The sequence below is a fragment of the Trachypithecus francoisi genome, unplaced genomic scaffold (genome assembly GCF_009764315.1).
Source record: "Trachypithecus francoisi isolate TF-2019V2 unplaced genomic scaffold, Tfra_2.0 Lachesis_group16, whole genome shotgun sequence".
NCBI classification, from domain to species: domain Eukaryota; kingdom Metazoa; phylum Chordata; class Mammalia; order Primates; family Cercopithecidae; genus Trachypithecus; species Trachypithecus francoisi.
In genome coordinates, this window is record NW_022681461.1 from 65,004,693 (window position 1) to 65,016,399 (window position 11,707).

Consider the following 11,707-nt stretch of genomic DNA (forward strand, 5'->3'; position numbering starts at 1 on the left):
TGTTGTAAGCTATAACTTCATTGAGAACAAGGAGTATATGCCTTTTCACTAATTATTCTTTTCCTGTATATTGTTGTTTGCATGGGTTGTGAATAATTCAGCTGCCACCTTTTATTGCTAAAAGTAACCTACGTATTTCTGGTTTAATTCCCTTATTTGAAATATGGAAAGCTGAGGCTCAGAGTTTAGTAACTTACTTGAGGTCACACTACCAACTAGGATTGTAAGTGGTAAGTTAGAATTCTTTATCAATTGCACACTCTGGGAATATACAAACCATTGAATTGTATGCTTTTAATGGTTGAATGTTACAGTATATAAATTATATCTCAAAGCCATTTTTAAAAGTGAAAGATGAAAGGAATTTGTTTTTCATAAAGAGCATCAGAAATATGATTCATTACCACAAGTTCCATGACCACTGTAAAGTATTCCTGCTATAATAACATTAGTCTGTGTTTAGATAACAGGGTGATCCTGTTAGTGTAATTATAATAGTAAATTCTAAGAAAAGATCTATCTAGCAGATTTAAAAGATGATTTGTTCATTAATAAAAATTATTTATTACATATAGTGAAGAATCCAGAATTGAAATCCTATGAAGAATAAAAAAGAAGCAGATAGGTATGAGTTGTTATGTTCCTACTGCCTAAGGTGAAATTACTCAGTATATATATATTGAACACATGCTGTGTTTTAGGCACTGTGCTAAACATTAGTGATAAAGACAGAAAAATGTCAAGTAGCTCATAGTTTAATGGGAGAAACACACAAGTAATTAGGTAATTACAATTTCAAATGACATGTGTTACAGTTAAGCATAGACTAACCCTATCCCAAACTGAGGAAATCAAGGAAAACTTTTGTGCTTCTGAGAAGAAGTAATATCTGAGTTAATTTCTATAGATTGAATTTGCTAACTGAACTAGAAATAGAGAGACAAGAGGATGTCCCATGCAGAGAAAGCAGTATGTACAAAATCTCAGAGAAAAGAAAGCAGGCAGTTTTTGGGAGTTCTCTTAAGCCATTTAATGTGCCTGAACCTTAGCGGGTGGTGGAGTGTGAAGTGAAGAGAGAAAAGTTGAGAGAAGTAGGCAGAGGTGAGATTATGAAAGGTACTAAAAATTCTGTTACATTTTCACTTAATCCTGAAGGAGTCAGGGAGCCATTGAAGAGATTTCTCTAGAGAAGTAACATGTTCTTATTTACTCTGAAGTTCAAAGTGAATGTAGGGGTGCATTGTGATAAAAAGAACCATGAGGAAGTAGCTACAATAATTTAGGTGAGAAATGATGAAGGCTTAATCTAAGATCACTCCAGTGGGAATGAAAAGAGACATCCGTGGATTGGAAAGACTTTAATCAGGTACAGTTGATATGAATTGATAACTGCTTGGAAGAGACATAGGGAGAAGGAGGATTGAGAGATGATTCTCAGTGTTTTGGCTTATGCAAGTGGGTAGATGTTGGTACCATTCACTGAGATATAGGGAACATTGGAGGAAGACAGGACTCAGGAAGGGAAGATACTGAGGACAGTGTTGTACACGTTAAGTTTGAGCTGTTTGTGGATCCAGGTGTACAGGAAGTTAGCATATAGTTTGGAATTTAGGACAGAGATGTAGACTAGAGATACACATGTTGGAATTGTTGATGATGTCAGTGGATGAGTCCACCCATGGAAAATGAGCAGAGAAGAGAAAGAAACCAAGAGTAGAAGTCTGCAGAGTACCAACATTTAAGTATGGGAGGGATGCAGGAAGTTTTTGTTAAAACAGTATTTTATCCATTCTGTCATCTATAAAAAGAAGGGAATAGCACAGTTATGAGAGTGCCAACCCATCATAATCAGTCAGACTCCTTTTGTAAGCCTGTTTATTTTGCTCTCTACCTGAATAGGTTCTCTGAATGGCCCCATCATTCCTACAATAAGCTGGAAAATTAGTAAATAGATTATAGATTTTTAGTTTAATTAATTAATAGAGATTATTATATGTCTCTAGAGAGGAGACAGTAGGGAAGGTTTATAAAACTTTTTTTAAAAATTAGAGACAGGGTCTCACTATGTTGCCCAGGCTGGTCTCAAACTCCTGGGCTCAAGCGATCCTTCCACTTGGCCTCCAAAGTTCTGGGGTTATAAATCTTTCTAAGGACTAGTTGTTGTTTTGCATTTTTAATTGTAGCTTCCGACTGTACTAAACTATTTTGGCATTCTCTCTTTTAGAATCGAGTGAATTGGAACCTGAATGTGACCAGTGTAAAGATGGTTACATGGGCCCGAACTGCAATAAATGTGAAAATGGCTATTACAATTTTGACAGCATCTGTAGAAAGTGCCAATGTCATGGCCATGTGGACCCAGTTAAAACTCCAAAGATTTGTAAGCCAGAGAGTGGTGAGTGCATCAACTGCCTCCATAACACCACTGGGTTTTGGTGTGAGAACTGCCTAGAAGGTTTTGTTCAAGACCTCGAGGGAAATTGCATCAAGAAAGGTAAAACTTCATCTAAGTGATTGTAAATTTGATATCTAAACCTAGCAGTGAAAATTTCAGCAGTGAAAAATGGAAGGCTTTGTAAAACCTTCCAACTCTACCAGAGGAGTTTCTGGAAATAGATTTTGATAGATATTTGCCTAAAGAGGTTTCCTTCCATTCCTGCTGCTCTTCTGACACTCCACAGTCAACTCCAGAAATTTGAGGACCAAGACAAAGTCGTTGCGAGAGTGAGACAAAATGTTCTCACATTTTTCTCTTCATCTATTTTTATTTTTATGTTAATAATTTAAGAATCCTATCATTTCTTTTATTCTTTGCTTCCTTTATTCTCATCACTTTGAGGGATCATCAAAGGTCTTTTGAAGTAGGGACATCTAATCTGGTTAGAAGTTCCAGCTAAGAAGCTGGAGTTCATTCTAGCATCTGTCCTAACTTTGGGCCTAAGTTTCCCCCATGTACAAAGGAGGAAATAGTAATATTCCTTTTGATTTTTAAAAGCAAACTTATTCACATGGCAAATTTTTTTTTTTTGAGACGGAGTCTTGCTCTGTCACCCAGGCTGGAGTGCAGTGGCCGGATCTCAGCTCACTGCAAGCTCCACCTCCCAGGTTTACGCCATTCTCCTGCCTCAGCCTCCCGAGTAGCTGGGACTACATGGGTCCGCCACCTCACCCGGCTAGTTTTTTGTATTTTTTAGTAGAGACGGGGTTTCACCGTGTTAGCCAGGATGGTCTCGATCTCCTGACCTCGTGATCCGCCCGTCTCGGCCTCCCAAAGTGCTGGGATTACAGGCTTGAGCCACCGCGCCCGGCCGGCAAAATATTTCTTACAGGTAAGCTCAGTAAAGATTAATTTTAAAAATTAATGATTATAAATTCAGGATGAGTTAGGGATATTGAGGGTTTATTAGGTCACAGAGAGATTGGACCATGCTGTTCTACAAACCACTCTTTGATATACTAACATTCTGAACACGAGGCTGATGAGCAGTTGGTCTGTGGCAAGTGTCATCTTTCTGCCATTTTCTTGATATCTTGATCCTGTTGTGATTAAGACAAAAAGATTCAGATTGAACCCTATTACTAGCTAGAGATCCCACTACTCAGTTCTGTTACCTATTTGGGAGGCACACTTTGTCCATAGTTAACTGACAGGACTGATGATTTTTCTTATTAGCTATTAAGTAATATGTATAAACTTTGCCTCTTTTTAGAATAAGTTGATATGGCTTTTGTGGTGAAGAATTATAATAATAATAGTAATAATTTTATTGAGTACCTGCTATATGCCAAGCATTAAATGTGATAATGTGTGTGGTACATTATTTCATTTAATCCTTCCCAAGAACTCTGCAAAGTTGATGTTATTCACATTTTACAGATAAGGAAATTGAGCTTTAAAAAAATTTACTTATGTATAGCCACACACTTCTATTTGATTCCAAAGCCTTTAGTCCTTCCACCAAACTATGCTGCCATTAGACATACAAAGTATAGTACCTAAATTATAAAGTAGTTGTAATCTACACAAAGGAAGAATTCCTACATGTGGAATTAAGGAAAGCTGTTTTCTCTCTTGGCTGACATCAGCCTCGGACATTTAAAATTTGTTTTTCAGACATAACTCGAGGTACAGTTTTGCCTACACCTCCTTTGCAGATAATTATTTTACCTTTATGAAATGCCATCAGACTTGTTAGACTTTTTTTTTTTTTTTTTTTTTTTTTGAGACGGAGTCTCGCTCTGCCGCCCAGGCTGGAGTGCCGTGGCCGGGTCTCAGCTCACTGCAAGCTCCGCCTCCTGGGTTCACGCCATTCTCCTGCCTCAGCCTCCCAAGCAGCTGGGACTACGGGCGCCCGCCACCTCACCCGGCTAGTTTTTTGTATTTTTTAGTAGAGACGGGGTTTCACCGTGTTAGCCAGGGTGGTCTCGATCTCCTGACCTCGTGATCCGCCCGTCTCAGCCTCCCAAAGTGCTGGGATTACAGGCTTGAGCCACCGCGCCCGGCCTAGACTTATTTTTGTTCAAATGATTGCCATATACCCCTGTCACTTTAACTATGTGATTTAGAACTCAGTAGTGACAAATTTACTGCCTTTGCAGGAATTTGTATGATTTTATCTAAGAGTAAATAAGAATGGAAAACTCCACTGGAATTTTCCCAAGTTTTTTTTTTTTTTTTTTTTTTGAGACAGAGTCTTGCTCTGTCACCCAGGCTGGCGTGCAGTGGCACAATCTCAGTTCACTGCAACCTCCGCCTCCCGGGTTCAAACAATTCTCTACCTCAGCCTCTCGAATAGCTGGGATTACAGGTGCCTGCCACCACGCCCAGCTAATTTTTGTATTTTCAGTAGAGACAGAGTTTCACCATCTTGGCCAGGCTGGTCTTGAACTCCTGAACTCTTGATCCATCCGCCTTGGCCTCCTAATGTGCTGGGATTACAGGTGTGAGCCACCACACCCGACTCAAAGATTTTAATGTAGATATTATACATATTGGAAAACAGCCATAGATGTAATAATCTAGCTTTATAGACCCTGATTCTTACCCTTATCACTATATTTCTTTAAAAATTATTTTTAACTTGCATTATCTTAAAGCAGAATATCATGTCAACATCCTACATCAACATTCACTCCCATGTGTATTTCTTTTATTGTTTCTCAAAACTAGATAATTTTGTCTTTTACATTTCATTCTCTGTTTTTATTTTCAGAAGTTATTGTTCCAACACCTGAAGGTTCTACCATTTTGGTTTCCAATGCCTCTTTGACCACATCAGTGCCCACCCCTGTTATAAATAGTACTTTTACCCCTACAACCCTGCAGACTGTCTTTTCAGTAAGCACTTCTGAAAACAGCACTTCAGCTTTAGCTGATGTATCATGGACCCAGTTTAACATCATCATTCTGACAGTCATCATCATTGTTGTGGTGCTGCTAATGGGATTTGTGGGGGCTGTATATATGTACCGTGAGTACCAAAACCGGAAACTCAATGCCCCCTTTTGGACCATCGAGCTGAAAGAAGACAATATCAGTTTCAGCAGCTACCATGACAGCATTCCCAATGCAGATGTTTCGGGATTGTTGGAAGATGATGGCAATGAAGTGGCTCCCAATGGGCAACTGACCCTGACGACGCCCATACATAACTACAAAGCCTAAGGAGCTAGAAATATTCTCCTGAATTGTTAAACCACAGTGCTCATAAGCATCAGCCCCTGGGCCAGACAAAGCCTGGCTAGAGTTTGCTGAGAAAGCAAAGGCAAATAGTGCATCTGAAATATTCAGGTACAAATTTGTAATGCGCTTAGCCTATCTATTGCTCTTAGTTTTCCCATGAAGATCTGAAGCATTCACTGTCATTAGGACTTGAAGTAAAGTATATTTTTGTACCAAACCACGTGGGAGTATGGAAAGGCTGAACCCCATAGTGCAGCCCAAAACCACTTTGACCTCCAGATAGACTCCTGGGGAAGTGTTCACCAAGCCAGTGGTAACAAGATGATAGATGTGGAGGGGGAAAAGACTGCTGGAAGACTTCATCTCCATTCCTGAAACATTTTTTTAAAACCAGTGTCAGGGATTATATTCATTTTACTATATGAAAGGACATCATTGAGGAAAAGCTGGTTTCTAGGCTGTATCACAATAAATAATCTTGATAGTTTCTAGAATAGGGATAGAAAAGTCCCATGATCTTCAGAAGGGCTTGGTTTTTTCCTCCTAGGATTCTTGCTCAGTGATGAGATGAAAGCACAGGATAAGCTTCTAGTGGAGGAAGGATAAGCTTCATTGGGGAGCAGGAGGCTGATGGTCCTCCTCAGGGTCTCAGTGTAAATGATCAGTTGTCTAAAAGTAAGGAATATTCCTGCCTCTAGAGAAATAAGGTGTACATAGTTAATGTAGCATATCTGGTCAACATTGTATCTATTTGTAAAAAAAATCATGTCATATTTTATCATCTGGAATTTATTTGTACAGCAGTTAATGGTGTTGTAAAAAGAAAAATATGGGGATTGCTTAAAATACTGTAAAATAGATGGCAATATTGCTAGAGCTGGGACTCTGGTGAGCATCAGTCATTTTTAGTCCCTCTTGAGGACATTGCTGAAATTTATAAGAGGTCGAATGTTTCTAATCTTTCTTTCCTTTCTCAGTCTAAAAGTAGAGTTATATGCTCTTTGACTTACTATGATTCAAGCAATAGATTTTGAAGTCAATAATCATTAAGCTGGGACATAGGATGCATTCTCCAAAAACATTAATCTAAGTAGACACTAGCTACCCTATATATTTTACATAGATTAATATAAAACATATCCTCATTAAAAAATGTTTTTCTTGAATGTAAAAGATAGTCTTCCAAAGGATAGAAATATTTTAGTTCCAAGAGAAAAGCCATCATATTACTTGGGATCTGTAGTTTTCATGCCTGTGAAATATTTATAATCTCTCCCCCACCCCAAATAAAAAATCTCCTACATGTGAACATAGCCTGTCACTCATTTGCCATGAGGTATGTGCCATCTCCCTGCAGTGCTGTAGTTCTCCCGTCGTCTTCCTGTCTGATTAGTGGGTAGCTTTGTAGATGGGTGTATAGTTAGTTCTTGCTTTTTGATGCAGTTTTTTTCCTAGAGGCTAACTACTGTTGCTCTCATTTATTATGATTTTGACATTTTGGGTTAAGCAAGGTGGGTGGGAAAGGTGGTCAGAAGTCAAATATAACTTGCTAGGAGGAACAGTGAACTGTGAAGTGGTTAGAAGAAAAATAAAAACTTCTTATTAGATTAGACCTAGGAAATCCAAGCTGACCCCTTTGCCTAACTTCCCTAGAGAAAAACCTAGAACTTGGTCATCCCTTTGTAGGAGACCCCTAAGTTGTTCTCAGGGTTTGGAGATAATGTTCTGGAGGGAGTACAAGCAAATAATCTACTTCTGGTAATCTGAGGGTGCTTTGCATATTTCACCATTGCTCAGAAGAATAGAGGTTACATTATATTACATTATATGAAAACTATTTAGTTTTTCTATAGCCCTTTGTAGTTTGCAAAGCACTTTTCCATATGTGTGTCCTCTCTTCCACACCATAGCTCCCTGAGGAAGTAATTGTTCTCCCCATTTTATAGATGAAAAGACTGAGGCACAGAGGAGCTAAATGTCTTGTTCAAGGCTATACAATGTATGTCATTATTAGGCTTGGAATCAGGGCTCCTAACTCTAAAGCACATGTTTTTTCAACTATATGCAGAAATTGCCTAGCCATGGACACAGGAAAGCTAGGAGGAAGAGTTCTACTTGTGGATGTTTTTTATTTTTTTTAAATATCAGGAGCAATCCAGGGCCATACAACCATGAAGCACTTAGCGAAATGAACACAGGAAGATTTACTATCTGAAGCTAGTGTTAGTGATTAGAAAACAAAACTGCCAGTTTTGTGCTTCATTAAGGTGAACTCACCTTTCACGCAGGGAGGGAAAACTTGCTTTCCCTAGCAGTTGCTGCATATGTGTGTACAGAGTGCACAATTCAAAGAAATTGTGCAAAATGGCATACCCAACTTTCTCCCAGTTACACCGCCCCCCACCCCCCAAAAAAGGTCAGGATTAAAGGTAGTGAGAAGTGAACATTTATTAAACAGAAGTTAAGCCAATAGAGAAAGGAGGTTTGTTGGAGTCTAAGAGGATTTTGACCATGTAGAAATTTCCTTGAAACAGACCTTAAAAAGTATTGAAAAATTGAATCACAAAGGAAGTTTACCTTTAAATATTTGTTAATGGCTCCTAGGTTATGGTTATAATTTTTCTCAATGGGAAAAAAAGTCTTAACATTTGTTTTAAATAATATCCTCTAATGTCTCCAGCTTTTTGCTTCTGGAAATAATTTGCTTAAAAATATAAACCAATCACGAAGTGATCTACCACTGAAATCAGTCTAGGAAACTAGTATGGGATGCACTGCACAATGTTCTTTCCTCTAAAGGCATGAGCCCCATAAACTGTGGCATCCAGCAGCAGGATGCCATCTGTCCTTCAGAAAGCCTAATATTGGGCTGGGTGCGGTGGCTCTCGCCTGTGATCCCAGCACTTTGGTAGGCTGAGGCGGGTGGATCACGAGGTCAGGAGTTCAAGACCAGCCTGGTCAACATGGCGAAACCCCGTCTCTACTAAAAATACAAAAATTAGTTGGGTGTGGTGCTACGTGCCTGTAGTCTCAGCTACTCAGGAGGCTGAGGCAGGAGAAGCACTTGAACCCGGGAGGCAGAAGTTGCAGTGAGCCGAGACGGCGCCATTTCACTCCAGCCTGGGCGACAGAGCAAGACACCATCTCAAAAAAAAGAAAAACAAAAAGAAAGTCTAATATTGGGAGAATGTTTGTGTAAGGATTGGAAATGTGTTTATTTTTAAATAAGATAGCACTGATGTGAATCTTATTTGGAAATTACAGATACTGCCATTAAGCGATGCTTTTATCTTCATTAATTCATTTTAGTCAACGCCTGTGCATTTCTGATGGTTAGGTGCCCTAGGTGGTGTTAAGTATGTCCTCGTCCTCCCTTACTCCCTCTCATTCCCTCTACCCTCTGTCCCCCAGGGTTCTTTTATTAATGGAATTTCTACAGTTACAGAGAAAAAAATGACACTTGAAAACTAAAGCTCATTTATATTAATACTAAGGTCCTGTGGGCCTAGTGCATTACTCTTCCCAGTGATACCTAGATTTTAAGAGAACAGACAAAACATGGGATGAGAGGAGAGAGGTTTTTTAGACAACATTTGTAGACACCTCAAATTATATCACTATTCTCTAGCGCCAATATTCCCAGGTAAATTGACCATTAAAGCAATACTCACTGACCTACTAGTTTATTTTGGTCAGCTGAGTGCCATCAGGATCGTTAGCCCTTTAAGTGCTGTTTTGGGAGTAGAGAATGCTCTTGACAGCTTTGATTGGAACAGGGTTATTAGATCATTCACTTTTGTCCTACACTTTTTAGGACGCTTGGTGAACGTAACACCACTTAAAATGAACATACCTGGTTCCTTTATTTCGGGCTAGGTGGGTAGGAATTGAATTTCCACATCTCAAGGCAAGGTCTCTGACAAAAAGTTCAGAGAAGTAAAAGGCAACCCAGTGTAACCTATTACAGCAAGAAAAGCATTTCTGGCTTCATCCACAAAGAACCTTTGGTCTGTTATACTCTTCTTGATAGTAAGGAGTTTGGGAGCTTAAATGAATTTGGTGTGTGCGGGGGAGTAAGGGAAGGTTAGTGCATTTTTCTGTTTAACCCTGAGCCAGTGTCTATGCCAAAGGGAAAGGCAGGAAGAATACACTCATACATCTGAAGAAGTCAAATAATATCAAACGGACCAAAGGTTATGGATCATTAAAATGTCAGTGGTTGAATGATGTTTGCTCAAAGGCAATATGGGAATCTTTCTTGTTACTTATGCATATGCAATAACTGCAGCAGCAGCCCTAGAAAGTGAGCCCAGGGCTTCAGATCTAAGTTAGTCCAAAAGCTAAATGATTTAAAGTCAAGTTGTAATGCTAGGCATAAGCACTCTATAATACATTAAATTATAGCCCGAGCAATTAGGGAATGTTTCTGAAACATTAAACTTGTATTTATGTCACTAAAATTCTAACACAAACTTTAAAAACGTGTCTCATACATATGCTGTACTAGGCTTCATCATGCATTTCTAAATTTGTGTATGATTTGAATATATGAAAGAATTTATACAAGAGTGTTATTTAAAATTATTAAAAATAAATGTATATAATTTGTACCTATTGTAGATTTGTTGTTTACTTTTTTGTGGTCAGAGTTGTTTGATGTCTTCAAATACATGCCAAGGATCATTTATTTTCAGCCCACTTCTTAAAAATCTTTGAACCCTTCATTTATTGGCCATGCATTTTGTTTAAGTTCATTTAAATAATGTTTTCTACTTGGGGAAAAAAAAATCCATGAAGAAGATTCCTTCTCTTAGAGGAAAACAAAACAAAACCTGAGAAGAAAATATATTAACATACATTGTCTGTGCTTTTGCCTATTCCCTCTGAGATTCATTGGATTTTATAGAGAAAACTTGCTCACTTTGGATTTCTTTGTCACACATATAAAGAATTTCCTTTATTTGGTAGAAATCTGAAGAGAAACCATATTCTACATATTTATTAGGTAACTTGTAATAAGAGTACATCTTTTTAATATTTGAAGCTACTCTTGAAGAACCTGTATTTTGACAAAGCTAGATGGTGTTTAATGGGATGCCATCTGAGAGATTCCTTTATTTGAAAAAAAAAAGAAAAAACAAGTCAGGCACTTCTTTGTGCTGAGAGCTTTATAAACTTAAATTGTTTTGTTCAACTTCAGTTGGTTGACATTTAAATTTTTAAACTCTTATATTTTCTTTCTTTTCTAGCCACACAAGAAAACAGGTTTTATTACTTTATAATAATACCTTATGTTTATACATGTGGTTCTGTGATGTATATGAATTGGTTATTAAGGGAAAAGAATAAGCATGGCAGAAATCTAAACAAATTACATTTTCAAGAGAAAGTATATATATATATACAAATAAGTAAAGACATTTGCAAGGTGGCATTATCAAAACTGGTTTATTCATTTTCCATAGGCGTATAAGACACCTATGTTTTTTAAAATTCCACATGCTCCATTATAATTAAGTCAGTAACTTCAAAGTAACAGTGTGCTTACTTATATTTTAAAAGTTAAGCTGAATTAAAAACAATGTTTTTCATGAGATGATAGCATTAGAAGTGTTAATTGACAGGCTGAAAATGAACATTCTATCTAAATCAATGTTAAAATTGTAGTTTTACCTATAAGTTAGTCTTTCAAGGCAATTTTATGAGAAATTATTGTAGTAATTGTACAGGCTTTCTAGTACTTCTATGTACAAAATGAAAGCCATCAGACAATGTTAAATTCACAATGTGCTGCTTGTTTGTATTAATAATAAGTAGATTTTAAACCTTGTCTGTTGAATGGAACACTGCACTTCAAACAGTTGCAAAAGAAAACAGGCAAAATGTTTTCTTTGTATGTAATAAGAGTAGGTTTGGGTAATAAAAGGAGTGTTTGGGAGGAAATCTTCTTTTGTGGTTTCCTTTGTGTTGCCAGACAAACTGCTAAAATTGTATATGTCAGTATTGGTTCTTTTAGTCTTTGAC

General features: G+C 37.7%; 1 protein-coding gene across 2 annotated transcripts in view; it reads left to right on the forward strand.

Moving 5' to 3' along the window:
• The window catches only part of MEGF9 (multiple EGF like domains 9), a 119,646-nt gene extending 109,344 nt beyond the window's left edge, over nucleotides 1–10,302 (forward strand). For both annotated transcript variants that reach the window (XM_033237636.1, XM_033237637.1), the window contains 2 exons: nucleotides 2,225–2,494; nucleotides 5,214–10,302. In XM_033237636.1, coding sequence (XP_033093527.1) covers nucleotides 2,225–2,494; nucleotides 5,214–5,665 — 722 coding nt within the window. In that variant the 3' untranslated portion in view covers nucleotides 5,666–10,302. The remainder of the gene's footprint in view (nucleotides 1–2,224; nucleotides 2,495–5,213) is intronic.
• Nucleotides 10,303–11,707: the final 1,405 nt, after the last annotated feature.